This window comes from Genypterus blacodes, unplaced genomic scaffold, assembly GCF_046128005.1.
Source record: "Genypterus blacodes isolate CSIRO-AG114 ecotype Tasmania unplaced genomic scaffold, CSIRO-AGI_Gbla_v1 ptg000019l_1, whole genome shotgun sequence".
Lineage (NCBI taxonomy): Eukaryota > Metazoa > Chordata > Actinopteri > Ophidiiformes > Ophidiidae > Genypterus > Genypterus blacodes.
The window spans coordinates 1,516,792-1,544,604 of NW_027466832.1; the positions used below are offsets into that span (position 1 = coordinate 1,516,792).

A 27,813-nucleotide genomic window follows, 5' to 3' on the forward strand; every position below is an offset into this window, starting at 1 on the left:
ACCTAGAACCACTCTGAAGGAGTTAAGATAAGATAAGATAAGATAAGATGAAATTTTATTATCCCGAGGGAAATTACTGTGCTACAGTTACAGTACAGCATGAAAAAAACAAGACCCAGAAATCAGAAATCACCCAACTAGTGCAATAATGAAAAGTACAAGAATGCAAGTAGATAATAAGTACACCATAAGTACAAACAATAAGGGGGTACGAAGTACATACAATGGGGGGAACAGTACATGACCGCATAAGTACATAAGGAAGTGCAAGTGTAATGTGCATCTGACTGAGGTATGAGTAATGACAATCTATACAACTACAGCATACACGTGTGTATATGTGACATACAGCAACGTTTAGTGCAATATACTATAAGGTGACAGTGAAGCAGGTTGGGAGGGGGGTGGGGAGCGGGCTCAGATCCCTATGTCCCCACCGTCCCACCTCAACCCGAAGTAGCTTTATTAAAGAGTCCAATGGCCACAGGGAGAAAGGATTTCGTATGGCGCTCAGTAGTACACCTGGGGGGAATGAGTCTGTTACTGGAGGTGCTCTTGTATGAGGCCAGCACCTGGTGGAGAGGGTGAGAGTCATTGTTCATGATTCTCCGTAGCTTGCGCAGCATTCTCCTCTCCGACACACGCTCCAACGAATCAAGTTCAGTCCCCAGGACGGAGCCAGCCTTCCTGACGATCTTGTTGATCCTGTTGGCGTCAGCTGACCTCGCCCTACTGCCCCAGCACACGACCGCGAAGAAGATGGCACTGGCAACCACAGACTGGTAGAACATCCTCAGCATGGTGTTACAGACATTGAAGGATCGAAGCCTCCTCAGGAAGTAGAGTCGACTCTGTCCCTTCTGCAAACGGACTCAGCGTTCTTAGACCAGTCCAGTTTGTTGTCAAAATGGACTCCAAGGTATTTGTATACCTGCACAGAGTCCACAGTCACCCCATTGATGGTCACAGGTGTGGGGGGTGACTTCTTCTTGCGGAGGTCCACCACCAGCTCCTTGGTTTTGTCAGTGTTGAGCTGCAGGCTGATTCAGCTCACACCACTCGACGAAGGAGTCCACGACACCCCTGTACTCCTCATCCTTCCCCTCGGTGATGCAGCCCACTATTGCAGAGTCATCTGAGAACTTCTGCAGGTGGCAGGACTCCGAGCAGAATTAGAAGTTGGATGTGTACAGGGTGAACAGGAATGGTGATAAGACCTTACCCTGAGGGGCCCCAGTGTTGCACACCACAGTGTCAGACACACATCCCTGCAGTCCGACAAACTGCGGCCGACCAGTGAGATTGTCCACTATTCAGGAAACCAGGGGAGAGTCTACCTGCATCGCCGACAGCTTACTCCCGAGCAGGGCAGGCCGAACGGTGTTGAATGCACTGGAAAAGTCAAAGAACATGACTCTCACAGTGCTGCCGAGTCTGTCCAGATGGGCGTAGGCACGGTGAAGCAGGAAGATGACGGCGTCCTCTACTCCCACAATGTGCTAACTTGAAGCAGTACTCACACACAATCACATACCGTGTGCGCACTCACATATACAACCAAATATGCGCACACCACAAGTTTTAAATCATGAGAACTGTAACAGGTAGCGGTGTTTTAAAATTTGGACAAATATAACATGCATAGAGAGATACCACTAGAAGTTGAGTGGAAAATTGTTTGGTCTTTGATCTATCCATAAAAATGTCAAGGGTTAACGGAACAGATGACCCATAAGGTTCCGAGGGCCGGCGGTGAGACACGAGGTCGAGGGCAGGCATAAATCCGAGGGCTGAAGACGGGAGACGAGGTCAGGTGCAGGCATGGGTCGGTACACAGGAGCTGAGAAAGAAGACGTGGTCAGGTGCAGGCACGGGTCAGCACACAGGTAAAACAAGATCAAACGAGGAGTACTGTCACAAGGATTACAAACACAAGCAATTCACAAACGATAACGAACTGACAAAGAACAGACAGAACACATGGGTATATATATACAAGACAGGGAGGAGACAACCAGACACAGGTGAACGACATTAGGGAAGGCGGTCCTTTGGATGAGGGGCTCCTAAAGATAGGACCGTACTTCCAGTATAGCATCTGCTAAGGGGTTTCTTCTTGCTGTGTCTTCTGTTGCTTGTCTGTCCTCACGTGAATTGGTCAAAGGGCACAACATCAGTTCAAACGTTCAGTCTTCTACATGTTCATGGCACGGAGAAGACCATCCTATCATTCTGTCTTTACATTACATTACATTACGATCATTTGGCAGACGCTTTTATCCAAAGCGACTTACATTACATTACATTACCACCCTTCGCAGAGGGGGGAGCAATTGAGGGTTCGGTGCCTTGTTCAGGGGCACCTCGGCTACCCTCCGGTTCCCAAGCGGAAGCACTACCCACTGAGCCACTGCCTCCCACTGTCTTGTATTAAGTTGCAGATTTAGTTAGGATTGGAGGTTTGGTAGGGCGAGACCCCCACTGAACTTACCTCTTTGTAATAGTGGTTTGCGGATCCTTGGGGGCTTCGCACCACAAATGAAGGCGCTGATCATTTTGTCTAAAGAGTCAAAGAAATGTTTAGGTAGGAATAGAGGAAGAGATTGAAACAGGTAAGAAATCTGAACATTCTTTTTGATCCCGTTTATTTTCCCAATTAAGGAGAGTGGTAAACTGTTCCATCTAAGAGAGTCAGCTTTCAGGGTTGTGGTAAGCGCGGTGTAGTTGGCGGGCAGGAGATCTGAGAATATACGAGTCACATTGATGCCGAGATACTTCAACCCCGAGCTACTGAGATTAAAGGGGAAGTCTGTTTGGCAGAGATGCAAACCTGAGGTATTTATCAGATTCATGGTTCTAGGTATCCCAGACTGCTTGTTGTTTATGTTATCTGACTCTTCATATGTGAAAGAAAGGCAGAATTCTTTTGTTGACACCTGTTCAACCTTTGTATGATTCAAAAATGTCAAGAGGGTCAATTGGCATTGGACACCCCTGCCTTACACAAAAGTACAAAGACAGTTTTCAGGGTTGTGGTGAGCGCAGTGTAGTTGGCGGGCAGGAGGTCTAAAAATGTACAAGTCACATTCTCGAGATACTTCAACACCGAGCTACTGAGATTGAAGGGGAAGTCTGTTTGGTGGAGATGCAAACTTATTATTTAGTATTAATGGGGTAACATTCGCTCTTTGAAATATTGATTTTGTAGCCAGAAAAACTCCTCAATGTGGAAAAGGATTGACAGGACAGCTGGAAGACACCATTACGGATAACGCCTTTAAAGAGAGTGGAAGACTGTAATGGGATGGCCAATGGTTCGATGGCCAGCGCAAAGAGGAGTGGTGAAAGAGGGAAACCCTTGCGGGTCCCCCGTTGTAGTGTGAAGTATTCTGAACGAATATCATTTGTAAGGACACTGGCCTGTGGTGATGAGTATAATAATCTAATCCAGCTGCTCAATTTGTTTTCCGAAGCCAAGTTGCTTCAGTACTGCAAATAAATATTCCCATTCTACCCTGTCAAAGGCTTTTTCAGCGTCCAGGGAGATTACAATCTCTGGTGAAATTACAGTGTTAGAGGAGTGGATAATAATATTTAGAAGGGTGCGAGTGTTAAAAAACAGTTGTCGACCTTTATTGAAGCCATTTTGCTCGTTCGAGCTAAGGGGCAAGACTCTTTCCAAGCGAAGAGCGATCGTTTTGGTTTAAGATCTTAACATCAGCATTTGATAGGGATAGAGGTCTATAGGAGCCACAGGCGGTAAAGTCTTTGTCTTTTTTAAAGAAGAGAGCTATTGAAGCTTGACGCAATGTTGGCGGAAGTGGGCCTTTCTCAAACTTTTTACATCGGGTACCACCTCAAAAAATATTTGGCCTTCCAAGTACCACCACTATGGCCAATGTTAAAATACAGTAGCGCAGGCCTACCCTCTTCAGCTGCTGTGCAAAATACACACAGGAAGCACATTTAGTCCTCATAAGAATATTATTTATTTTGACCTTTGTCAGTCACAGCCACATTGTACAAATTGGTACTAGAACTCTCTCATTTAAACAACTCTCCTATATGGGGCAGGGGCAGTCCCTCTTACACCCAAAGCATGTTCAAACACAAACACACACACACACACACACACACACACACATACAGTGTGAGACCATTAATAACAACTGCATTTCATTCACAAACATGCATACATACAAACATACACACACAGCATGTGAGAACATAAATCAAAATACAACCAACTGTACTTCAAACACACAGCATTTTGGCAACTATTTATAACTCTTATAAGCCTGACAGAACAGAAAGTCCTCCTAAGCTGCACCCTCATGCTCATATCTGACATAAACAAGTAAATTGGCCAAACTTGCATCATCAGTGTTCTCAACAACAGCTCCTGAATCAGTCACGTGGTAAGGCAGGTTCGCGAGGCTTCAAACGTAACCAGATACGTCACCAACACACGCCTCGATATGCGCTTCACAAAAATCTTCCTGCATTATTCGACACACACTCCGAGCCATTGACACAGATGGATTAATACATTTTATTTATTAGCATCACAAAAATCAATCATCAATTAATTCAATTCAAAGCTTCAAACATCAAATCCATGATGTCAATACAATCACTGCTTGTTTTAGATTTATTTTCCACTGATGGCACAGTAGAGCAAATGAAGCGCTGTGAAGCTTCGGCCCGTGTGTCGAGCAATTGGATGGAAAGCTTCAACGCTTCATGAAGCTTCATCTCGCCATCCCACTTTTCGCGCACCACACTCCTTTCTCTTTCTAGGCTCCTCTCTTTCCTGCTCTGTACTGTAGCAGACCGTCAGCACGGCACGCTGCACACCCCCGCCCCTCCCCTCATGTTATGATCCGTGTCTGCCTTCACGTGATTGGTCGAGGCACGGAGAAGACCATCCTATCATTCTGCCTTTCATCAAGTTGCAGTAAAAAGGAAAAATAGCTCTTAGCTGCGAACCGGCTCGTTCGTGAAAGGTACACCACTACACCCCACCGTTGCTGTATCCCTGTACGAGACGTTTCTCAGCATCATTGTGACAGACATTTATCGTCAGGCTACACCTGCAGATTTTCTGGGCTCAAAATGATACACGAAGCTTACGCGAAAGATGTCCTGCGAATGGCAGCAAACGAAGGCTACAGAAGAAGGGCTGTGAAGGCGAGCATGTGCTGTCTGAGGGAGTTGTGTCTCCATGCTACTGCTCAACACATGGCTGCTCTCCACACTAACGCTGTTCTGGGTGAGTAGGCTGAAGAAAGGCAGGGGGAAGGACTCATAGTCATATTTATGTTTATGGACACGAAGAATAACAGTACCCAAGGAGCTAGCTTACTAGCTAGCATCGAAAGTTATGATGGGTTTAAAGGCGTAACCGTTGACGGAAAACTCAAACTGGTCTTCAGTATGCTTAAATTCAAAATTAATCACTTTTGATTCAACAGAAACATTGTTGGCACCAAAGCGAAATGTCCACAGTTACGAACGACGTATCCTAGACTGCGGATACCACTGGTACACAGCCGTGTTTGGGTTGCTGTTAGTGTTTCACTTTAGTTTTTAGTGTGTTTACATGTATGATGCAGTAACAGATGCATCTGTGCCACGGCTACGGAAGTTATGTATTCTTCGTTATCTCTCGTATCTATGAAAAACTGAGACGTAGGGAATTTGTTCTCGCGTAATATGGATTGACCAATCAGAATGATTATGGTTTACATTACAGTCACCGCTAAACGTGTTGGCGCAGGCTATTGCGAGCACGTGACAGACATGCGAGCAGCGAACTGTAGGGGGCGGAGCCTTCACGTTTTAATATAAATTATTTTTGTTCCACTTAATTTTTTTCACATTAGGTTTTTTGTTTAATCCACCTTTGTCTTGAAAATGTATGCAAAATCTAATCAATTCATAAAAATATTTCAATAAGATTTAATAATTTTTTTATGGCAAATGAAGTCCGTCCTTGACAGTATAATCGAAGATGTGTACTTATCTTATTTATCAATTGTTATGATTACAACAATTTAATAAACATTGTATTATTGCGCTCTATGCTTAATATAAAGGGAAATAATGAACAGACAGAATAGACAACATTGGGGTAACATTCTCTTTTGTATCTACCGTATTTAAATGTATTACAATTAATGAAATTTATTTATTTTTTTTTAAATTCTTGTCATTGATTTTGAATCTGTTTAATCACTTAAGATACAATCTGTCGTACTTCAGATCTTCCAAAGCCCCTTATAAGGGATCTCGTACCTCATCTGAATATATATCATCTTGCCAAGCTCCAGCCTGCCATAAATCAAAAAGGTAGGAACTGTAGTGTAAAGGAATCTTGTGTGTTTTTTCTTATTAGAGATCATCTTTGTTTCCATCAGTTATTCATTATGAAGTTTTTATCTTTACGTTTCTTTGTTTGCTCAGGAATATCCACCTACTCTGGATGGGTTGCGATCATACGGGATATGAAGGGACGCGATTGGGTAGGTGTCATGAAAATGGTTAGTTGACAAATATTAAAATCTCACTTAGTAAAATAAGAAACCCAGATGCAATGTCTCTTGTGTTATCTTTTAGGTAATAGATGTATACACAGAAGAAGAAAGCAAACAAGAAGCTATGGACCTGTTTTTTTCAGTCATGTTCTATGGTCAAAGACATGAGAGACTTGCCAGACACATATCAGGTGTAAACATCAAGTCTGTGCTGTTGCTTATGGCCCAACATGTCAAACATTTTTCTGTCAGTTGTGCACCTAACTACCTTCAAAGTTTAACCACTGAGCAGTGGCCTCTTCTGAGTATCTTAGAGAAAAGTGTTGAGACAGTTAATGTTATACAGCATCTATGTGTACCTGAGAGGCGGTATGAATTGTATGTCCTGCATCGCTTGCTAGATCATGGGGGTGGTAAAAAACTTATTGTATATGAGCAATACCCCATGATGATGATGGCATGGCTTCTACACGCAAGAGGGTCTCAATATGTAGATGCCAAACTAATGAAGTTTATGCACAAGACAAAGACAAGTGCTAATTCAATTGGATTGCAAGTGACTACTTTTAAAGCTTCCAACAGTGAGCAGGACCAAGCAACTCCATGCAAACACCCAAAGCTAGATTCTCTTACTGAGCAGGAGAAATCAGGAATGTCGAATTACTCTGTGGACCCGAGGGTTCTTTGTCGAATCTTCACTCCATCTGCTGGTCCTTCAGCCGTGGCCTGTCCAAGGGGACAAATTCAATCACTGCACATAAAGGACTGTGGACCTGATTCACTTGGTGTACTCATCCTCTACCTGCCCACGTGGCTGTGCCTTCGGTCTCTTACTCTGAAGACCTTATTTGGTAGGTAATCTGTCTGTATGGGCATTAATTGATAATAACTATATATTATATATATCACTATATATATTATTATTATATATTAATATGTTTAATGTTCAATTTCTTTGTTTAGACTGGTTGTTATATGATTTTGCAAAAACTGCTGGGGAGATAATGCCACACCACAAAGCGCAAACTTATAGAAGCTCAATGATGAATGAAGTCGGACATGGAACTTGGGTTTGCCAGTTTGCCAACGTTGGATTTCCTTCTGCTGGATTATCTACAGACCCAATAGTCATTAACACTCGCACACACCCAGTGCAGAACCCCAGTTTGAAGCTAATTATGTTATTAGCTGGCTTCATAATTCCTCTCAGAACATCATTGCAATAATTAAAGATCTTGTAGTCTTGATTTAATCTATGATGTTAACATATACTGTAACTGTATATGATAAACACACTGGAGGGATTGATTCTTTATAATATATGCAGCAATCTTCAGGATCCCTGATGTGGTGGACCTGGCCAGATCCCTCAAGCAGCTATCCGACAACTCCAGCAGCTCCCTGATTGATCTGAGCATTGGTGTCTTGCCTAACATGAAGCTTATGGAGACCCTGCTGAATGCAAGTCCCAACCTGAGGTCCCTAACAGTGGAGATCCATCCAATGCCTCAGGATGTCAGAGAGTCAGAGTCACTTGGGATGACAGGTGCTATAGCTGTTTTAACAAAATGAAGTGGCAGTTGGACAAGGGAGCAGGAAGTAATACAGTGTATATATAGAATAAGTATACTGATATGAGTATTTGTGGAAAATTAATGAATTGGTTTTGGACTGAGTTGCATGCATTATACTAAGGATGTCAATTTTTCATCGCAAAGTTTTTTCCAATCTTTTCCACAGAGCTATCCCTTGAAAAACTGTCAGTCAAAGTAGAGCAGCTGCAGATAGATCTTCACAGTGTCTCATCTGTGCTGAGCTGTTCTCCACATCTCACTTCACTTCATTTAGCTGGGATGAGGCTGCACACCGGCTCATCACACAGTCGGCTTCTCTCCATTGTTTCAGGTAATGTGATGTCAGTGTGAGAGGTTGATGCATATTTATTAGGCTCATGCAGGAACACTGCAACAATTGCCGATGATTATACTATTATTATATATGCTAATGGTTACTTGACGCAACGACAATTAAAACATTAAATTACAATTGATCACACTTGGCGCTTAAGATTTGGCCACTATCCAAACTCCCCTGTTAGGCAATAGTCCACATCATATGAACAACTTGGGATTTTGTTAACAGAGTCAAAAATATATAATTTTGATAGCAGTCAAGGTTGTGTTGCACAGGAAATGACAAATTTTGATGGTGCTGGCTACGGAACAGTGATTTTACTAACAGAACCAACACCGACAGAATTGCTCTGTTATACTGACTCTGAACACCACCTGTTTTTTATTGTGGGGGGGAGTGTTCTTTAGACAGAAGCATGGCTGTGCTCTGGGATCTCCTGTGTCTCCCTTTGTAGGTAATATATACAGAGAGAGGAAAGCAATAGATTCCTACGAGGGTGAGCCACCCAGCCTCTTTCTGAGATGTGTAGATGAGATGACGTGACTTGATGTTGTGGGTCTTTAAAGATTTTGTTAGATTATTTGGTGATAAAGTTGACTTGACTTAATAACAAATAGGCTTTTATGGAGAGCACACTTTCAGTGAGGGAGAGGGGCAGGCCCATCAGAGAAGTTTATTAGAAACCTCCACCTCGACTCACTAGATCCGCACGTTACAGCAAGCAGAAACTATTTTAAATGAAGGAGCTAGAGTCAGGTAACAGGAATACATCCATCAGCTCTTAAATGTGTGGATATCAAATTTGGCCTCGTGTCACAGAATGGTGATTTCAGTGAGCGATTTTAAACGTGCTCTTGCAAAGATTACTGCATATGGCATTTATATAAGATACGATACGTTTTAAAAACACCTTTAGTAACCCACACGAAGGGAAATGTGTCCCATAAAGGGACACAAAATATACCAAAAAATATGAAGCCCAACATTTCTCCCTGTGATCTTTGTTTTTTGAGGGCCAAGAGTTAGAGTCCAGAGGCAGGTATCCCATTTGCAGCAAATCGTAACTCCTAACTTATAAAACTTCATTTTAATGATTGACAATGACAATAAATAATTGAGAAGACGGAGCTTGGGGTAAATGTAAACATAATTTCCTTACTTTCTATGTTCATATATGTGTATGTATATACACATATCTACATATATATACATATATGTGTGTGTATATATATATATATATATACACACACATATATGTATATATATATATATGTTTGTATGTATGTATGTGTATAAAAATATATATATATATACTGTGTATATATATAGATGAAAGAAATCAAAGACAATATGGTCGTAACAGTGTAAACACATGGTATATATATATGTGTGTGTGTGTATAAGTTTGACTTATGGAAATGCTTGGAGCTCAGAGTTAAAATGTTAAAATAGTTTATATGTATACATATATGTATGTATATATGTGTGTGTATGTATGTATATATATATATATAATATATAATGCCTTAACATCTCTTCTAGAATCAAATCGATGTTTGAGAATGCTCCATTTGGAGGACCTTAACCTGTCTCACTGTCTCCCTGACATCCTAAATCTACTAAAAGACTGCAATTTGGAAGGTAATCAAAGAAAATTGACACTGACTGCAAGACCTCAGCTAATGCAGGCCTGTACTTTGTATGACTTTTGCCTAAAGAATTCAAGGTTTCGGGTGTTAGAAATTATCATAGTGGGTTGCTTGGGTTTCACTTATAGTGAAATAGTTGTCAGGTTAAACCGGAGATGAAACCCCTCAGTCCTAATAACCGAGTCACGCTAGCTTTAGAACCAAGTAGACAATCTGCTTAACAAATGACAATTTGAAGCAGAAACTACTTATTTCACAAGAATGTTTAAACAACATTAGGGTTCTCTCAGGATGGAACATAGAATTAAAGAGGTTGTATGCAAACATTGCCTTGTGTTTTACAGAGGTTATTGTGTTTATCTCTCCTGTTATCAGCAGTATTCAGAAGATATTGTACATCTTGAGTAAAACCAAAATTTCTCTTGGAAGTGATGTAACCACATTGTTGAGTGACATATAAACTAGTGTTGTTTACCAAAAAGGTCGAAATAATTTCCATTTCTCTTATCTCATTGCCAGAGCTCTGGCTTAAAGACTGTCGCCTTTTTGAGAGGTGTAACAACAAAGAGGAAAGTTTGCAGGAGCTGGTGGAAGCTCTGCGGAGACTGCCATCCCTACTCTCACTCAGTTTGGCACAGAATCGACTGGGTAAGGAACATTTTCCCATTGAGCAGGCTTCACTGCACTGATGAATCCAATGCTAAGACCAGGCTTACATATGGCTGCAGGGTCAATGACGACTGCATTATATCACAACTTAGTTAACTAAAGAAAGATAATAATTTCAATGTGTTACCTTGCGATAATACTTCTGCTATCAAGCCGTTATCACATGAGTGTAACACCAGCACCAGAAGTGCTTTCCAAAAACTGTGTGCATATTCCTTTGGGTGGTTGTATTTAAGATAACCTAGAACAGTGTTTTTCAACCTTTTTTGAGGCAAGGCACATTTTTTACATTAAAAAAATCCTGAGTCACACCACCAACCCAAAGTGTTACAAAATGACACAAAACTTTTGTTGACTGGGGGGGTCTGTATCTGCTGATCTGTCTCGCGGGCCGGATCGGCTCGCAGACTACAGTAATTAAGTGAAGTTGGATAATTTCCCACGGCACACCTGACGATCTCTGAGTGGCACAGTGGTTAAAAATCACTGACCTAGAAGGCCTTTTGATCATCAGGTTTTTTTGTCCATATAGATCCATATAAATCATTAATTTCATTCTAAAATCTTAAACTTCATACTGGGGCTGTTTTGACACAATTGGAAATAGCTAGTATCTCAGGCAGTAATTTCCCTCGGAATAATAAAGTTTTATCTTATCTTAATAGCCATATTGATATAAGCGTGTCCGCCAACAAATCATTTCATAAGGCAAATGTTTTAACAGTGTAAATCAAATTGACTTCTTGTATCAACAGCAAAGTCTGTCGCTGTCCTGGCAGAGCTGTTTTCTACATCACCACCAAGCACCTTGACCCAGCTGGACATCAGGCAAGATATTTATCTCATTAATGTGCTCACATGTGTTTTGGCTGCGTTTAAACACTCTGAAACCATCACCACCACCAAACCCCAGAACTACAATTCAAAATATTTTTAACTTTTCCCTAACTAGAGGCAACAATTATCTCATCATCTGTATTTGTTGCCTGTATGTGTATGATTAAGATGGCGCTTGATCCAAACGTGGTGCGTGTGCATTCACCGGGTAATCTCTGTGCCTGTTTGTTGTCGTTTTATTTTTGTTTCGGCTTGGGGATTGCAGAAAATCTCATTTTTTAAAGTTAAGAAATTAAAATTCTTATTTTTGGTAGTTATTCTTAGGGGAAAAACCTTTAGGTCACAGGCTTCATGTTGCTAGCTAACTTTATCGGCAGCTCACTGTGTTCACTATTGAGGATTTTTTCATTATTGTGCTGTGGCTGTGTTCATTGCTGTGATATCAACCTTGTTGAAGAGAATTTTAAGTAGGATATTTAGCAAATGCGAGCATTGACGAGCCCTATGTGCTCAGATTTCTAAAGTTTGATTTCCATTTGCTGTGTTTTTGTTTTCAGCGGCAACTTCATTCAAGCTGCTGAGTTGTTGGAGTTCACTCGGTGTATGGAGGCGCATCGTCCGCCACGCAGTTTGACTGTTGACCTTAGGCAAAATCCCTGGGATCGCAATGTCAAGATGTGGAACGTTGCACTGGAGAGGTTGTATCCAGTCTGTAATATCTTGGTTGACGGATGGAAATCCAGGGACACAATGGCAGATCACCTCAGCAATATGTGAACATTCACACCATGCAATTAGACAGATATCAGTCCACAACTTCAGGTACACATTCCCTGTATCCCAAAGCGCTTTACTCGCTGTTCAGGTGACCCGGAAAACAATCTGATCTGCCGTCTGTGAAGGTCCCAAAGCCCTGATTTCTCCTTTGAGACAGACAGATATGACCCACCACTGGATATGTTTTGCATTGGACAGATCAGCCACTGTTTGATCACAATCATGTTATGAGTATAATCCAAAAACAGCAAAACTCAGTTGTGAAATTTAGTATTTATTATTTTGTTAGGTTAGGTTCTGTTTACATCTGAATGCAGAAACCAAAAGAAAAACTCTTCATGTAACTCTTCACCTGTGGTATTAAAATGTTTAATAAAACAACTTGAGAGGAAATATTTACTAAGACTCTTGTGACAAAGCACTCTCCAGTAATGAGTTTTGATATTTTTGTTGTTTGTCTGTTAATCTAACATCGATCAAAACTGTAGACAAACATTTTTAGTTCTTTATTAGAATTAATGTTATCATAGCATCACTTAAATTTCAACTCGGACGTTAAGATGTAAATATCAGTATCTACATTGTGGTAAGATGGTACAAAATCGGTGTTATGTTCCTCCTGTTATACAACACCCTTCTGATCCTCATGGGAACACTGGTGGAAGACAAAGGTGACAGCAGCATCCCAGGAGGCTTTCAGCACCTGGTCCTTCAGACTCCGTTTGTCAAAGCAGTGGTGCCACTGAGAAAGATCGCTTGTGCAGTCAGAGTCATTTAGAGGAGATCGAACCTCCCTCCCATTAACGCAGCGTCGACAGTGAAACCTAAAGCCACACAACAAAATACAAAAAGCTGTGAAGATGTTTGTTTTGTTTTCACTCATGTCTGTAAGCAGGATTACTCCATTCCTGAAAGTATTTTGGCAACACTTTGGGGAGGGGTGGTCCATGATGAAACTTAAATTGTAGGGAAGGATCCAGGAATTTAAAAAAATATTTCTTAACATTGTAAGAATTGCAATTTGTCAAGTCAATATATTCAAGATTATTACTCCATTCTTTGACCACAATCTGACATTATTATTAGTATAGTCTTTGCGTCAATCAGTTATGTAAATTGATCCAGAAACACATTTAGTAGTTTCTCTCTCTTCAGGCCATTATATTAAAAGAATGGGCTCTGAATCAATTTTTGTGGTATTATGAATTGAATTTTGTTTTGGTTTTATTTTGTGTAATGTCATTTATATTGTGTGATCGCGGTGAGTGACTTGGGTCACATCGGTATGGCCAATCTGGGATCACCTGTTCATCTGTAGGGCTTTGGAGAGAAGGGTCAGTGAGTCATATTTGTTTTTACTGCACTTTGGCATAATCTTTGCATTGCTGTGATTGTGTAGATTTTACTTTTGTGCCCATTATATTAGGTTGATCTTTTCTTTAATAGAAGTTATTTAACTTGTATTTTTTTGTATCCTAGCGAACCTTTTGTGATGCGTCGACTTTTCTTTCCTGAAGCCAATACACAAAATAAAATATATTCTTAATGGAGTTATGTTAAATAGCCATGTCAAAGAACATCAAGAAGTGGTGATCTGTGAGTCACTGTTCATTATGGCTATCGACATTACATGAGCATATCAGAAATTAACTTAATAGATCTGGGCACAGCATGAAAGAGCTCATGAGAGAGAGCATCATGTTTGTTTTTTTTACCTGTCATGTGTGTCACTTGTGGTCTCCTCATTCAGAGAGAAGAGCTCTCGTAGTTCACCCAGGGAAAAGTGACGCTCCACGTCCTTCTCTTCATCCACCACACAGCTGCTCAGAGCTTTCTTATGGGCCTGCCTTTGCAGGATCTTCTCCTCTATTGTTCCTGTCTAAAAACAAACCTTTTTTTAATCCTCAAAATCAATCAAGAAATAGATAAGCCAGATCATGACTTGACATTAAATAAAAAAACATCATGATAATGGTGTTAAAACTCACAGAAAGTAGTCTATAGATGTAGCAGGTTTTCTTCTGGCCATCTCTCCAAACCCGTGCCATTGCTTGCTCATCATTGGCTGGGTTCCAGTCAGGATCAAACATCACCAAGCGATTAGCACCAATCAAATTCAAGCCACACCCACCAGCCTTGCTGCTTAGCATAAAGATGAACTCTGGGTTCTGAGAAAAAGAGGGATTTAGGTACTTTGTATTGTCTCATTAAAGCACATCGCCATAACAATTTCCAACTCACAGATGGACAATTGAATCTTTCCACGATCTTCGCCCTTTTCTTGATCGACATTGTTCCATCCAATCGAACATACAGGTATCTGTTTAAGACAAAAGTGAAGGTTGTTGCAGGTCTTGCTGAGAAATATGAGAGCCAAAAGTTTCCTCCCAAAATCACCTTCTAGCTCGGCACAGCTTTTCAAAGAGATCTAGTGTTTGAGTGTAGTTAGAGACGAGCACCACCTTGTCACTAGATGTGGACTTTGTCATTGCCAGAAGGTAGTCAAGAACCAGCATTTTCCCTGTAACAAAGCACAGATTTACCACAATTTATTTAACTGTTTTCAGATATCTGGATGAACACAGATGTACACACCTGGGTTGAATTTTCTAATTGTACTTTATTTACTAAAAAAAACCCACATTTCTTAAGAAATCCAGAGGAAAATCAGCTGTGGAGCCAAATGGCATTGCGTACACGTGTTGCACTGTCACTTCCTGACAGTTGTTTGGTTGCTGAGGGCAAGCTCAACATCTGCTTGACAAGCGGAAATTTCTGCATTGACTGGCAGACACTGGAGATGGGCATTTTCCCTGGGTGCACAATCTCAGTGATTCTGTGATGAACCTTCTCGTCAAGTCAGCAGAGACATAATGTTGGGGTGCAAGTGGCCAGATATGGCTGGATGTCCCAATTAGCTTCTGCTCCATTGGCCTGCACAGGCCAGGCAGCTGCCAGCAACATCCGTGATGAAGACACGGATGACGACAAAAACGCACCATACCATGACAGTAAGGATACAAGACTCAATACAAACAGGTACACAATAGGTTGCAAGTGGTCAGCCAGCAGTGCATTGAGAGAGGCTGCACCACGATGACATCAGTTCAGTAGCCCAGGACAGACTGGGTCTTGGTAGCTCTACTAGGGCAAGCAGGAAAAGCCTAACTTCAAGGAGCAGCACTGTGTGTTTTAGAGGAAGATCCGCAAGGCAGAGGAGGGAAAGTCGGCAAGTCAAGGATGTAGCCATAGTGCGTGCAAAAGAGGGCACTGACCTGGCCACCCATCTAGAGCATGGAAGGACACCAGTTTTTGCTCTGTTCAGTGTATGAGGTCCTGCCTACTTCATCAAACCTCCACTAAGAGGGGTTGGCAAAGAGCCCCAAGTGCACACTCTATAGAAGGCCAACCAACCTTGAGCATGTCCTATCATGTTGGTCCACTCTGGCAGATGGGAAATTCCAGTGGCAACGTGACCAGGTTGGCTGTAGTGTGGAGCTGGTGAGAAAGAAGGCTAAACAACTCTCTGGCCCTTGTCTCATACACTATTTCACTTCACTAAGCAGGCAGAGGCAGCATCATGGTGGATTTGGACAAAGTGCAAAGAGCAGTGGCAGAGCCAACCTGTTTAAGGGCCAAAAACATCATAGTTGAGTGGTGGACAACAGTGGTAGTCCTATAAAACATCTAGGTTCATAGGGTTGTGGATAACACTATTTCGCCATTTTATTGCTTGGCAAAGCAGTGGGTTGCTTTTGCTGCAAAATATATTTATTGCTTTTGCAGTGGAAATCACTAACCCCTCTCCCTGTCTCACAATGGCTGAGGGACACAATTATTTTCTTAAAATCAAGAAAATTGACTACACTATGAGAGGACACACCGATAAGTTGTACCACAAACGGCAACCATTTCTTACAGGCTATGCCAGACTAATGACTGGAAACTTGAACACCAAACCAAGTTTCTTTATCACAGGCGACCCAGAATGGGGTTGTGTGGATGTGGGGGGTGGGAGGGCTCTTTGGGTGGGATTTCTTCTTTTTGTTTCCCATGCACATGATGTGTTCCGAAGCTGCCTGCACAGTTGCATGATGTCATCCTGTAAGAACTATACCTATGAAATAACACTGATGTCCTCTAAAACTCTGAATATATTATTGTGTCATTCCAACATAACCTGGCTGTGGTATCAGCTGTTGCTGTTTAAGATAAGATAAGATCAGATAAGATAAAAGTTTATTAACCCAAGGGAAATTACTGTCATCCCATTGTCTTAATTATAAAACATTACATAGCCTGGTTCTCTTTATGGTTTTATTTATCTCTCCACCCCCCACCCCATATGTAAAAAATAAAATAAAAATCTGAATATGTCTGGTAACTGTATGCTCATTATCATGTTAAGTCAAGTAAATTTTTAAATTATATAGCCCAGGGGTTGGGAACCTCTGGCCCGCGTGACAATACATAAATATTTAAGTAATTTTTTTGTGTGTTTAAGACTTAAATACTTAGGCTTAAATAACTTCAAGAGAGCAATTAATTCATTATTGGATAGTATGGGCCAAGGTCAAAGTGTAACTGTCATCGGGTGTCAATGCCATCAGTGCGCTCTGGACGCTCATTCTCCTGCAGCGAGATGGATCATTTACCTGAGGCGGTACTTATTCATATCGTTCCTCTTCCGGTCCCACTCTGCACCCCCCCTAGGAGTCGCACCCCCCACTTTGGGAACCACTGATTTGAAAACAATGTGATAGGGAAGGCCATGACCCTCCACCCTACCTACCTACCAAGTTTGATCCAAATCTGATCAATCTGCGTTATCCCTGTGACAGACAAACACCATTGATCACATAATACACCCACATGCTACTGTGCGCTATGGGGCTTCACAATTGCACAATTCCATTTCAGTCAATAGGAGGCAACAGCATATCTCTGGATAACTGATGATAAATACTGTGCTGTGATGTGTTCTTACCCGAGAGTTGAGGCTCCACAGCTTTTGTGCAGTATCCAGGTGGAAACAAATCCAGCGCTCCTTCAAAACCTTCCTCACCCTCCATACATTTTTCATAGATGAGAGCTGGGTCTGCAACATAAATACTGCATGAAAAATACTGTATCTGGACAAAGCAAACTTCCATCCAACCTGCTGTTTGCCTGAGGTATATAGACTTGACATTGACATTGACCCAATTTTGCTCTGTACACCACCACAATGGACTTAAAATTAAACAATCAAGATGTGCGGTAAGTGCAGACTTTGAGCTTTGATTTGAGGGTATTCACATCCAAATCAGATGAACAGTGTAGGAATGACAACCGTTTTTATATGTGCCTCCCCATTTTCAAGGGACCAAAATGAATTAGACAAATTCACAATCATAGATCAAATTGTCACTCTTAATAATTGGTTGCAAATCCTTTGCAGTCAATGACAGCCTGGACAGTCAGGAACCCATAGACATCACCGGACTGTGGGTTTGGTCCCTGGTGATGTTCTAACGGGCCTCTAGAGCAACTGTCTTCAGTTTCTGCTTGTTGTTGGGGCATTTTCCCTTCATTTTTGGGTTAAGCAAGTGAAATGAATGCTTAATTGGATTCAGGTCAGGTGATAGACTTGGCCATTTCATAACATTCCACTTATTTGCCTTAAAAAACTCTTTGGTTGCTTTCACAGTATGCTTCAGGTCATTGTCCATCTGTTCTGTGAATCGCCGTCCAATGAGTTCTGAAGCATTTGGCTGAATATAGGCAGATAACATTGCCCAAAACACTTGTCAGCAGTCAAATCATCAATTAATACAGGGGAACCAGTTCCATTGGCAGCCATACATGCCCACGCCATAACACTACCACCATCATGCTTCACTGATGAGGTGGTATGCTTTGGATCAAGTGCAGTTCCTTTCCTACTCTATACTCGTCTCTTCCCATCCTTCTGATACAAGTTGATCGTTGACTCATCTATCCATAGGATGTTGTTCCAGAACTGTACAGGCTTTTTTAGATGTTTTTAGGCAAACTCTAATCGGGTCTCTTCACTCTGATGAAGTCTTCCCTTGATTGTTGACTTTGACACAGATACACAGATAGATAGTGTTCTTGATCTGTCCAAGTGTTTTAAAGGGGTTTTTCTTAACCAGGGAAATAATTCTTCCGTCATCCACCATAGTTGTTTTCTGTGGTCTTCCAAGTCTTTTGGTGTTGGTCACAGTTGATTTTGCCACACCTTATGTTTTTGCTATCTCTGTGATGGGTTTGTTTTGATTTTTCATCCAAATGATGGCTTGTTTCACTGATAGAACCAGCTCTTTGGACCTCATGTTGAGACTTGACAGCAACAGATTCCAAGTGCAAATAGCACACTTGGAATGAACTCTAGACCTTTTATCTGCTCCTTGTCCTTGTGAATGAAAAAAATTAGGGAATAACACACACCTGGCCATGGAACAGCTTTGAATCAATTGTCCAATTACTTTTGGTCCCTTAAAAATAGGGAGGCACATATGTAAATTGTTGTAATTCCTACACCGTTCACCTGATTTGGATGTAAATACCCTCAAATTAAAGCTGAAAGTCAGCATTTAAAGCAGATATTGATTGATTCATTTCAAGTCCATTGTGGTGGTGTACAGAGACAAAATTGTGGAAAGTGTGTCAATCCAAATACTTATGGACCTAACTATAGAGGTATATATCTGCTTGCAGATATGACTACAGTAGTTAGCTGATGACTTGGCCTTTGAGATGCTAATACATAGCAGCTGCATAACAGTGCCTGAAATTCTAGATGAACTTGACATCACAACAGGGAGTTCAATGAATACACAGTTTACATGCATAGAGAAGGGGAGACTGTCTGGGGCAAAGTAGTTCTTGTCGGTAATGGGGTGAAGACATACAGTCAGCTATTGCCAGTGGCACCAAGCCATTGAGGATGGCCGTTATAATCTGACTGGCTTTGTGATAATCAATCCTCCTAGTGGTCCAAGCACCCTGATTTGAATTATCGATCGGGGGAGCCACACTAGATGTGCTGCGAATAACAGAAGCGCTGTGGCACACAGTCGTTTTGATTTGGGCACCCATGTTAAACGATGAGACTGTTCATAGTCGACCTTCTAGATAACTGCAGTCGAGCCAGCTGTCGCCTTTATGGTAAATGCATTGGAACAGAACTTGGCAAAGTGTGAGGACAACAAGTGACCATGTCCGTTTTTCAAAATAAGCTGGTGACACAAATTTCTACCTTGAAATGACTTGCTGACTTATATTTGAGGGGCTATGAAATGTTCATTCCCCAGGCCAAAGCAGGACTCTTCCGATGGCCAAAGCAGGACTCTCATATATAACATACTACACATCTCATGAACAACAAGATTTTTGTCTTTTTCATTTTAAGTGGGCCAAATCACTTATATTAAAAGTAAACTAATGGAAATTGCTGCTGTAATTTGATTATTTTAATAAGCCATGTAACTTGCTGACACTCATCTACCCATCCACATCATGGTGGAGCCTGTGACCAGCTTTAAATTCCTGGGGATCCACATCTCACAGGACCTAACCTGGACAACCAACTGCTCCAATCTTGTCAAGAAGGCTCACCAGCGCCTCTTTTTCCTGAGAACTGAGGAAAAACCACCTCCTTCAGAGATCCTGATGAACTTCTATCGCTGCACCATTGAACTGCTCCATCGCTGACCAGAAGGCGCTGCAGAAGGTGGTGAAAACCGCCCAACACATTGCTGGAGCCCCACTTCCTGCTTTTGAGGCCACCTTCAGGAAGCGTTGTCTCAAGAGAGCTACCAAGATCAAGAAAGACTCCTGCTATCCGGCACACAGACTGTTTGCCCTCCTGCCCTCTGGGAGGTGCTACAGGAGTCTCCGTACAAGAACCACCAGGTTTAGGAACAGTTTCTTCCCCACAGCAGTCTCCCTGCTGAGCTCTGCCCCCTGTCATCACACCCTCCTTCACACATACTCGCCAGACCCCATCCCCCAACCCCTCCCAAACTGAATCTACGTGGGCACCACTGTCTGTGCACATCAGATAATTAGTAACATTAAACATAACATAAGAAACCAGAGTATATCAGTGGGTGGTTCCTTAGTTTTTAACTGGCCTTTATACTACAACAGCGTCATACAATTCCTGAAATTCAGTTACGGCTTTTGGTTTTGGTGGGCCACCCCAAGATTTTCAGTGGCCCCATCTGGCCACCTATGACAATTTTCGGGAGGCGCCACTGCTCTAGGCAGCTAGAGGTACATCTCAAAAAATCATAAAAAAGTCCAATATTTTTTGTCACTCATCTCAGAAAGTGAAACCCATATATTATATAGATTAATAAAACATAGAGTGAAAAATTTCAAGCCTTTATTTCTTGAAATTTTGATGATTATGCTAACAGAAACGCAAAATTCAGTGTCTCAGAGAATTAGAATATAACATAAGATCAATCAAAAAAGGATATTTTAAACAGAAATGTCAGGCTTCTGAAAGAGTGTTCATTTCTATGCACTCAATACTTGGTTGGGCTTCCTTTTGCATGAATTTCTGCATCAATGCACCGTGGCATGGAGGCGATCAGTCTGTGGCACTGCTCAGGTGTAATGGAAGCCCAGGTTGCTTTGAAAGCCGCCTTCAGGTCATCTGCATTGTTGGGTCTGGTGTCTCTCATCTTCCTCTATGGGGTTCAGGTCAGGCGAGTTTGCTGGCCAATCAAGCACAGTAACACCATGGTCACTAAACAAGCTTTTGGTACCTTTGGCAGTGTGGCAGGTGCCAAGTCCTGCTGGAAAATGAAATCAGCATCTCCATAAAGCTTGTCAGCAGAAGGAATCATGAAGTGCTCTAAAATTTCATGGTAGATGGCTGCATTGACCAACACCAGCACATGACATGACTGTTGCTCAGTGGTCCAAAGTCCTCTTTTCAGATGAAAGTAAATTTTGCATGTCATTTGGAAATCAAGGTCCCAGAGTCCGGAGGAAGAGTGGAGAGGCACAGAGTCCACGTTGCTTGAAGTCAAGTGTGAAGTTTCCAGAGTCTGTGATGATTTGGGCTGACATGTCATGTGCTGGTGTTGGTCCACTGTGTTCTCTGAAGTCCCCAGTCAATGCAGCCATCTACCAGGAAATTTTAGAGCACTTCATGATTCCTTCTGCTGACAAGCTGTATGGAGATGCTGATTTCATTTTCCAGCAGGACTTGGCACCTGTCCACACTGCCAAATGTACCAAAAGCTGGTCCAGTGACCATGGTGTTACTGTGCTTGATTGGCCAGCAAAATCGCCTGACCTGAACCCCATAGAGAATCTATGGGGTATTGTCAAGAGGAAGATGAGAGACACCAGACCCAACAATGCAGATGAACTGAAGGCCTCTATCAAAGCAACCGGGGCTTCCATTACACCTGAGCAGTGCCACAGGCTGATCGCCTCCATGCCACGGCGCATTGATTCAGAAATTCATGCAAAAGGAGGCCCAACCAAGTATTGAGTGCATAGAAATGAACATTTTTTCAGAAGCCTGACATTTCTGTTTAAAATATCCTTTTTTGATTGATCTTATGTAATATTCTAATTCTCTGAGACACTGAATTTTGCGTTAGCTGTAAGCATAATCATCAAAATTTCAAGAAAAAAAGGCTTGAAATATTTCACTCTATGTGTTATTAATTTATATAATATATGGGTTTCACTTTCTGAGATGAGTGACAAAAAATATTGGACTTTTTTATGATATTCTAATTTTTTGAGATGTACCTGTATGTCCTGTTGTTCGACTAGAACTTGGCTTCTTTGCACGTACTATTTTTGTTCCCTCCGGACTAGATGTACGTCACTCATATGTACATCGTACAGAAACCTCATATGTACGCTTTTGATAAAAGCATCTGCTAAATGAGTAGATGAAAATGTAAAATACAAAAAATATTTAAAACATTAAGCACAGCCATAGCAGAGCTACCAGGTCGGCATCCGATGCAGCAGCGTCATTTTTTGTTTATTTGTCTGTGTATCCCGGCATGGCCATGGCATTTTCGAAAAGCACAAAAGGTGCAATTATCCCACAGCGTATTTGCATGCTGAAAATCACCAGCGAGCCTGAAAGGTTAACCCAGCATTATGCCATGATCTATGTCTGAAAAGGGCTTCTGTTTATTCTTACGGAGCTACATTTACTGAAATACGACATCAGTAATATGAGCAAATGTGAAGAAATGAGATATTCAAAAATATTTGAATTCTGATTCAAGGTTCTCACAGAAGTATCTATTTTTTTTATCTCCTTCTGTTTAAAGTGTTGACCTACTTAGACTTGGCAGAGGTATGCCAGTGCCTTCTAGGTGCTACAATGTTTAGAAAAACAAACAAATTCAGCTAGCTAATAATTAAAGCCCTGACAAATTTGAATGTAAGAAAATAATCTTTGAAACTAGAATTTTAAGACTTTGTAAAACAGTTTCCAGTTAACTTACGATTGCAGAGTTTCTTGAGTGATGTGATGGAAGACAGCGATGACACACACATTTTGCCCTCCTGCAATGTCTCAACTGGCCTGATTTGCCTCAAGAAACGCTTATACAGCTCTGTTTGAAGAGGAGTCAGCCTGCAGGGAACCAGTTACAACCAAATTTATCAGGTCTGCACAGGTTATATCTTACTCCTGGTAAACATACTCTTAGTCTACCAAATATCATACCCGCAATTACACTTCAGTTATGTTTTTGTATATTTACATGTTTATACCTGCAACAGACAACCTGCTCAATTTTCACAGGAAGATACTTGGACAGTATATCCGATGTTCTCCTTATCAAGCATCTGTTGAGACAGAAGACCCATCTTTATAGTCAACATCTTAAATGGGCTATATATATATATACACAGTTGTTGTGGTGTATATATGCACACACACACACACACACACACACACACACACACACACACACACACACACACACACACACACACACACACACACACACACACACACACACACACACACACACACACACACACACACACACACACACACACACACACACACACACACACACACACACACACACACACACACACACACACACACAGTATGGTCAGTTTACACTGGTCAAAAGTTTACACTTGTCAAGACGATGTATGTCAGGGCAGTCTTGAGTCTCCAATAGTTTCTACAACTCAAAAACATTCATGAAGTTTGGTTCTTTTATGAATTTAATATGGGTCTAAAAGTAAACTTACAGCAATGCTAATACTTGGTTACATGTCCCATGGCCAGTTTCACTTCAATTAGGCACTTTTGGTCAGCTTACCTGTTTACAATGCTGATCAGTTCCTTAAGCTTCTCCTCTCCATTCTGTCGTTCTTTGACGCTGGCATCTGCATCTCGACCCTTTAAGATAGGAATCTCGAATCGCTTCTTAAACTCCTGAGCTGTGCCTGATATTGAGAATTACATGACAGAGAATGTCCTTACATCTGACAGAAAAGCAGACACAGCTACATGTTTTAACAGTGCTTTATGTGTGGGTGTGTGTGTGTCAAGAGAGATGAGGGTTGTTGGTTGCTTACCAAGGATCCCAGCATTAACAAAGTGAACCAGGCTGAAGTACTCCAACAGGTCATTCTGAATAGGAGTGCCTGATATCAGTACTCTCCTCTGGGCCCTCATGTCATTCAGAGCCTGGTATGTCTGGTTGTCAGAGTTCTTCAGCCGATGACCCTACAGTGTGTACAGATGATACGTTCACATCATCTCATTGGCAGCTAAAGTAACACAGAAGTGTGGTAGGCAAATAAATGGTGCAATACTTCATCACAGACGACAAGTCCAACTTTGCCCTTGTGCAGAACCTCAGCGTGCAGTCGAAACGTTTCATATGAAATGATCAGTATTGGGGCAGGAACCCTCAATCCGTGCTGAGATATGAAATTTACTGGAGACCACAGAAAACAATACAATTAACGAGCAGGTAGATTTACGTATAAAGCATCACCCAAACACTAGTCAACATTATTAGAAACAGATCTCTCCAATGCATCTTTCTATGTGTGTTTAAGGTTTGTTGTCTATTTTTGTTCTAATTCCACATTATGCCCAAATGTAAAACATAAGACGGTATCCTGAGATGTTGCTACAAAATGTTTTACATTTGGATTTTCTGTCAGTTAACACCGACGGTCCACTCTGCTAGAAAGGTCAACTCCACAAACAATAACCAGAGAAGCACATTGTGGGGCACATTCCGGCCTCCAAATGGGATGAACCATTTAGGTTGACTTGATTGATTGATTGATATTTCAGCCTTTATGAACCAGTAGAAAGTATATTTTTCTGACTTTTTCATTTTGTTTATAACAGAAAATATGATTACAACAATGTGAAAGCAGGTACCTAATAGTCTGTCTATCTCCTCCTTTGAGCCTCCATCGATTGCCAATGGTGTGATACGTCCCCCAAGCCACTTTCCTAGTTCATTATGCCAATTGCGAACCAAACTCGAAGGTGAAACCACAATGGCTTTTTCTATCTCTGGCTTGGCATCGGGACTTTGGCGGAGCAGGGTCCACATGAGAGCGATACACTGCAAGGTTTTCCCCAGGCCCATCTCATCAGCCATTATGCAGCCATAGGAGCCGGCAATGCGTCTGCCTGTCACACAGTCCCACAGGAACTTCACACCCTAGATTAAAATACATAAAAAGGTGAAAAAGGTCTTGGTGAGCAAAGCTTTCCAGGTGAAGACAGCTTTATTTAAGTGCGAGTAAGTTTTCTTTAAAACCTCTCTTTGATGTGGTCTTAGCACATTTCCCAAGACTGGGTCCACAACAACATGGACCGGTAGTTTTTCTCTGGAAAGGACACAGAAAGGCAGAGTCATCATGACACTAATGGTTGGATTATGCCCTTTATAAAATGACACATCAATCTATATCAACTCCACTAACAGTTGCTGCATGGAGCGGGGAGGTAATCTCCGACTGAGAAGAGTCCAGCAACACTTGCCGTATTGAGAACAACTTCACCGAAATGAACCGATGCACTTCTGCTCAAGGCCTTCAGTAGGGTCATTACAAAAAAAACAAGAATTTAAATGGAAAACAGGCGCAAAATAGAGGTCAGATCAATCGCTTCCAAAAATTCAGCAGCACACAGTAAAAGGAAGGCACAATTTTGGGGTAAATTAAATACACTCAGTTGTAGTAGTGATTGAACGACTTAATCTTTTTATAGTGACAATATTTGTAATATCCACGTTTAAAATTTCTCCAACTTACTTATTTATAAGTTCTGTTGTATGACGATGCAGAAATGCATCAGTTTAAATAAATCAAGTGTTAGTGGACTGGCATGGCAAATTCAGTTAGACAAAAACTAAACAGCCATTTAAAGTTGTTTGTAGCGTACCTGTCAGCTTTGATCAGGTCATGAGCACTCAGAGTGGGGGGTTCATAAAGAAGCAGTGCATCCTTTGCAAATGGATCATGAAGTGCTCGCCTTATTCCAGCACGTTTCAGACCGAGGGCCCTGATTCCTAGTGAACCTGTGGGAAAAACCATGAAATGAACACTTGAATTAACTCTTTGCCATCAGCGCCTTCATTTGGGGTTCGAAGCCCCCAAGGATCTTCAAACCACTACTACAAAGATGTATGTTCATATCGATAAATTAAGCTACTGGGTTAACTCTCCTGAGCTACCCTGGTGCAGGCTGGAAGCCCAATCCTGCTCCTCCTACGCTGCCCTAATTTACTTCTCTCTCCCAACCAAGATCTCTCAGTTCACCAAAAACCCTGTTTTTCTTAATACTCTAATGATTTGGTACCAATTCAGGAAACACTTTAATTCTGTAAGCGCATCCCCCCCTGGTGCCTACATTGCTGTTTGACATCATCCTGTAAGTTCTGTATGTACCCACTCCAGTCTACTTGTACTCTACCTCAGGGTCTATGTATAAAGTTCAACAACAATAGTAGGGATAACACAACCTTCCTCCCTATCTTTCTCTCCCCTCTTCCTATATAAAAAATTATCTCCAAAATATCCTACACCTGTATGCACAATGTCATGTACAATGTCTGCTTCAATAAAAACAAATAGTAAAAAAACTATTTGCCAATTGCAGACACGTAGAGAAGTCACAGTGTTGAGGAACATGTTACCTTTGTAATTGAGAATAGGAACTTTAAATGGCTTTGAGAGGATACTTCGAATAAATGCCTCCTATAAAAACACATTTGAAAATACTTCAGCATTTACATACAAACTCTGTGCAATAATTGACTCCAATGTGCAAAAAAATACTTACATGCTTAGCACCATCCATACATAAGGGTCTGTTAGTCAGCTGTGTCACAGGAATTCTAAACCGAGAAAGACTTTTCTCTTCTTCACTTTTCTCCTGTGAGAAAACAAACATTATTTTCAACCGCATCACCTCCCATCTCTGATAACTTCATTAAAACAACCAACCGTTAATCAAACATGTGACTGAGGAAAATTAGGTATGCAAGGAGAAGCAGTTAAAACTAATTTTCATATACTGATATACTATATACACTACACATATCAGTTTACTAATCCATATACAATACAAAACATAAATTAGTAAGAGATATGGATGTCATACCTGTCTGAGCATAATAATATTAATAATAAGCAAAACTTTCAAATGCAAACCATTTGCACCAGTTATAAAATTCGCAGGGGTTACAATTTCAAAGTGATCAACATTGCCCACTACCAACCTCCTCAGTGTAGGATTACAGATGGACATTTCACCTTTATTGCAGTGTGCCTACTTGGTTCTACTTAGAACGTACAGACAATCTCGGTTCAGAGAATGAAAACATCAGGGTTAGTTACGAGAATGAAACTTATCATGGTTAACACTGAACTTGCTGTGAATCCTTCACACAGAATACTACAGAAAAACATAACAACACTGTTTACTTACAGTTCCACACGTCCACGCCTCATCTTCAGGCAAATCCTCGCTTTGTTTCCGTTTGGCAACCCGACTTGGCGCAAGACTCCTTCTCTGAAAACAACATTTTATATGGAGTTGATTATCTATGACAGCGCCGGCAAAGTCGCAGTAACATTTTTGAAATGACGCTTATTTACCATTTTCTTCGGCAGTTGGGTCGAGGCACCTCCGTGTTGATAGTCTGGTTTCATTCATCAATGAAATTTATCTGTTGCTGACTGACGTTCACGCTGCTGTGAAACGAAAAAAATGACTACAGGCGTACGACTGAAAGATACAGATACATTGAAATACAGGTGCAAAAAGATTTAGGAATAAAGTCAGCAAAACTGTCACACACGTAGCATTAAATCCATCCAGCTTGCAGTTTACTCCAACGTACTTACTAGCACTGCGGTTCGCGCTAAAACACTTCCAC

General features: G+C 41.4%; 2 protein-coding genes across 5 annotated transcripts; one reads left to right on the forward strand and one right to left on the reverse strand.

Annotated features, from left to right (window-relative positions):
* The first annotated feature begins 4,929 nt into the window (after window positions 1–4,929).
* lrrc41 (leucine rich repeat containing 41) lies at window positions 4,930–14,048 on the forward strand. Of its 2 annotated transcripts, none has more exons than XM_076141583.1 (10): window positions 4,930–5,272; window positions 6,244–6,351; window positions 6,466–6,524; window positions 6,619–7,387; window positions 7,864–8,082; window positions 8,277–8,441; window positions 9,993–10,091; window positions 10,619–10,747; window positions 11,524–11,596; window positions 12,163–14,048. In XM_076141583.1, exons 1-10 carry the CDS (start codon window positions 5,116–5,118, stop codon window positions 12,380–12,382), a joined length of 1,998 nt encoding a protein of 665 aa, XP_075997698.1. In that variant the 5' UTR covers window positions 4,930–5,115; the 3' UTR covers window positions 12,383–14,048. The 2 variants fall into 2 exon arrangements, with proteins under 2 accessions (XP_075997698.1, XP_075997699.1); XM_076141584.1 differs by having other exon boundaries at window positions 6,265–6,351; window positions 12,163–14,047.
* Window positions 12,537–27,813, reverse strand: rad54l (RAD54 like). 3 transcript variants are annotated; one of them, XM_076141581.1, is made up of 19 exons: window positions 27,782–27,813; window positions 27,533–27,628; window positions 27,363–27,446; window positions 26,715–26,807; window positions 26,569–26,629; window positions 25,815–25,950; window positions 25,189–25,258; window positions 24,801–25,089; window positions 24,218–24,342; window positions 23,978–24,128; window positions 23,719–23,845; window positions 23,153–23,227; window positions 22,882–23,012; window positions 17,370–17,480; window positions 14,780–14,903; window positions 14,624–14,702; window positions 14,371–14,550; window positions 14,098–14,261; window positions 12,537–13,206 (listed from the first exon to the last, which is right to left on the reverse strand). In XM_076141581.1, the coding sequence occupies exons 2-19, from the start codon at window positions 27,584–27,586 to the stop codon at window positions 13,005–13,007; spliced, it is 2,256 nt and encodes a 751-aa protein (XP_075997696.1). In that variant the 5' UTR covers window positions 27,587–27,628; window positions 27,782–27,813; the 3' UTR covers window positions 12,537–13,004. The 3 variants fall into 3 exon arrangements, with proteins under 3 accessions (XP_075997696.1, XP_075997695.1, XP_075997697.1); XM_076141580.1 differs by having other exon boundaries at window positions 27,736–27,796; XM_076141582.1 differs by having other exon boundaries at window positions 27,533–27,625; window positions 27,736–27,791.

Coding starts and splice junctions, on each gene's coding strand:
- lrrc41 (XM_076141583.1), top strand. CDS start 5,116: ATGATACACGAAGCTTACGCGAAAGATGTCCTGCGAATGGCAGCAAAC. Junction 10,092..10,618: donor AAAAGACTGCAATTTGGAAG/GTAATCAAAGAA, acceptor TCTCATTGCCAG/AGCTCTGGCTTAAAGACTGT. Junction 11,597..12,162: donor TTGACCCAGCTGGACATCAG/GCAAGATATTTA, acceptor TTTTGTTTTCAG/CGGCAACTTCATTCAAGCTG.
- rad54l (XM_076141581.1), bottom strand. CDS start 27,586: ATGAAACCAGACTATCAACACGGAGGTGCCTCGACCCAACTGCCGAAG. Junction 27,447..27,532: donor CCCAACTGCCGAAGAAAATG/GTAAATAAGCGT, acceptor TGTTGTTTTCAG/AGAAGGAGTCTTGCGCCAAG. Junction 14,551..14,623: donor AAAGATTCAATTGTCCATCT/GTGAGTTGGAAA, acceptor TCTTTTTCTCAG/AACCCAGAGTTCATCTTTAT.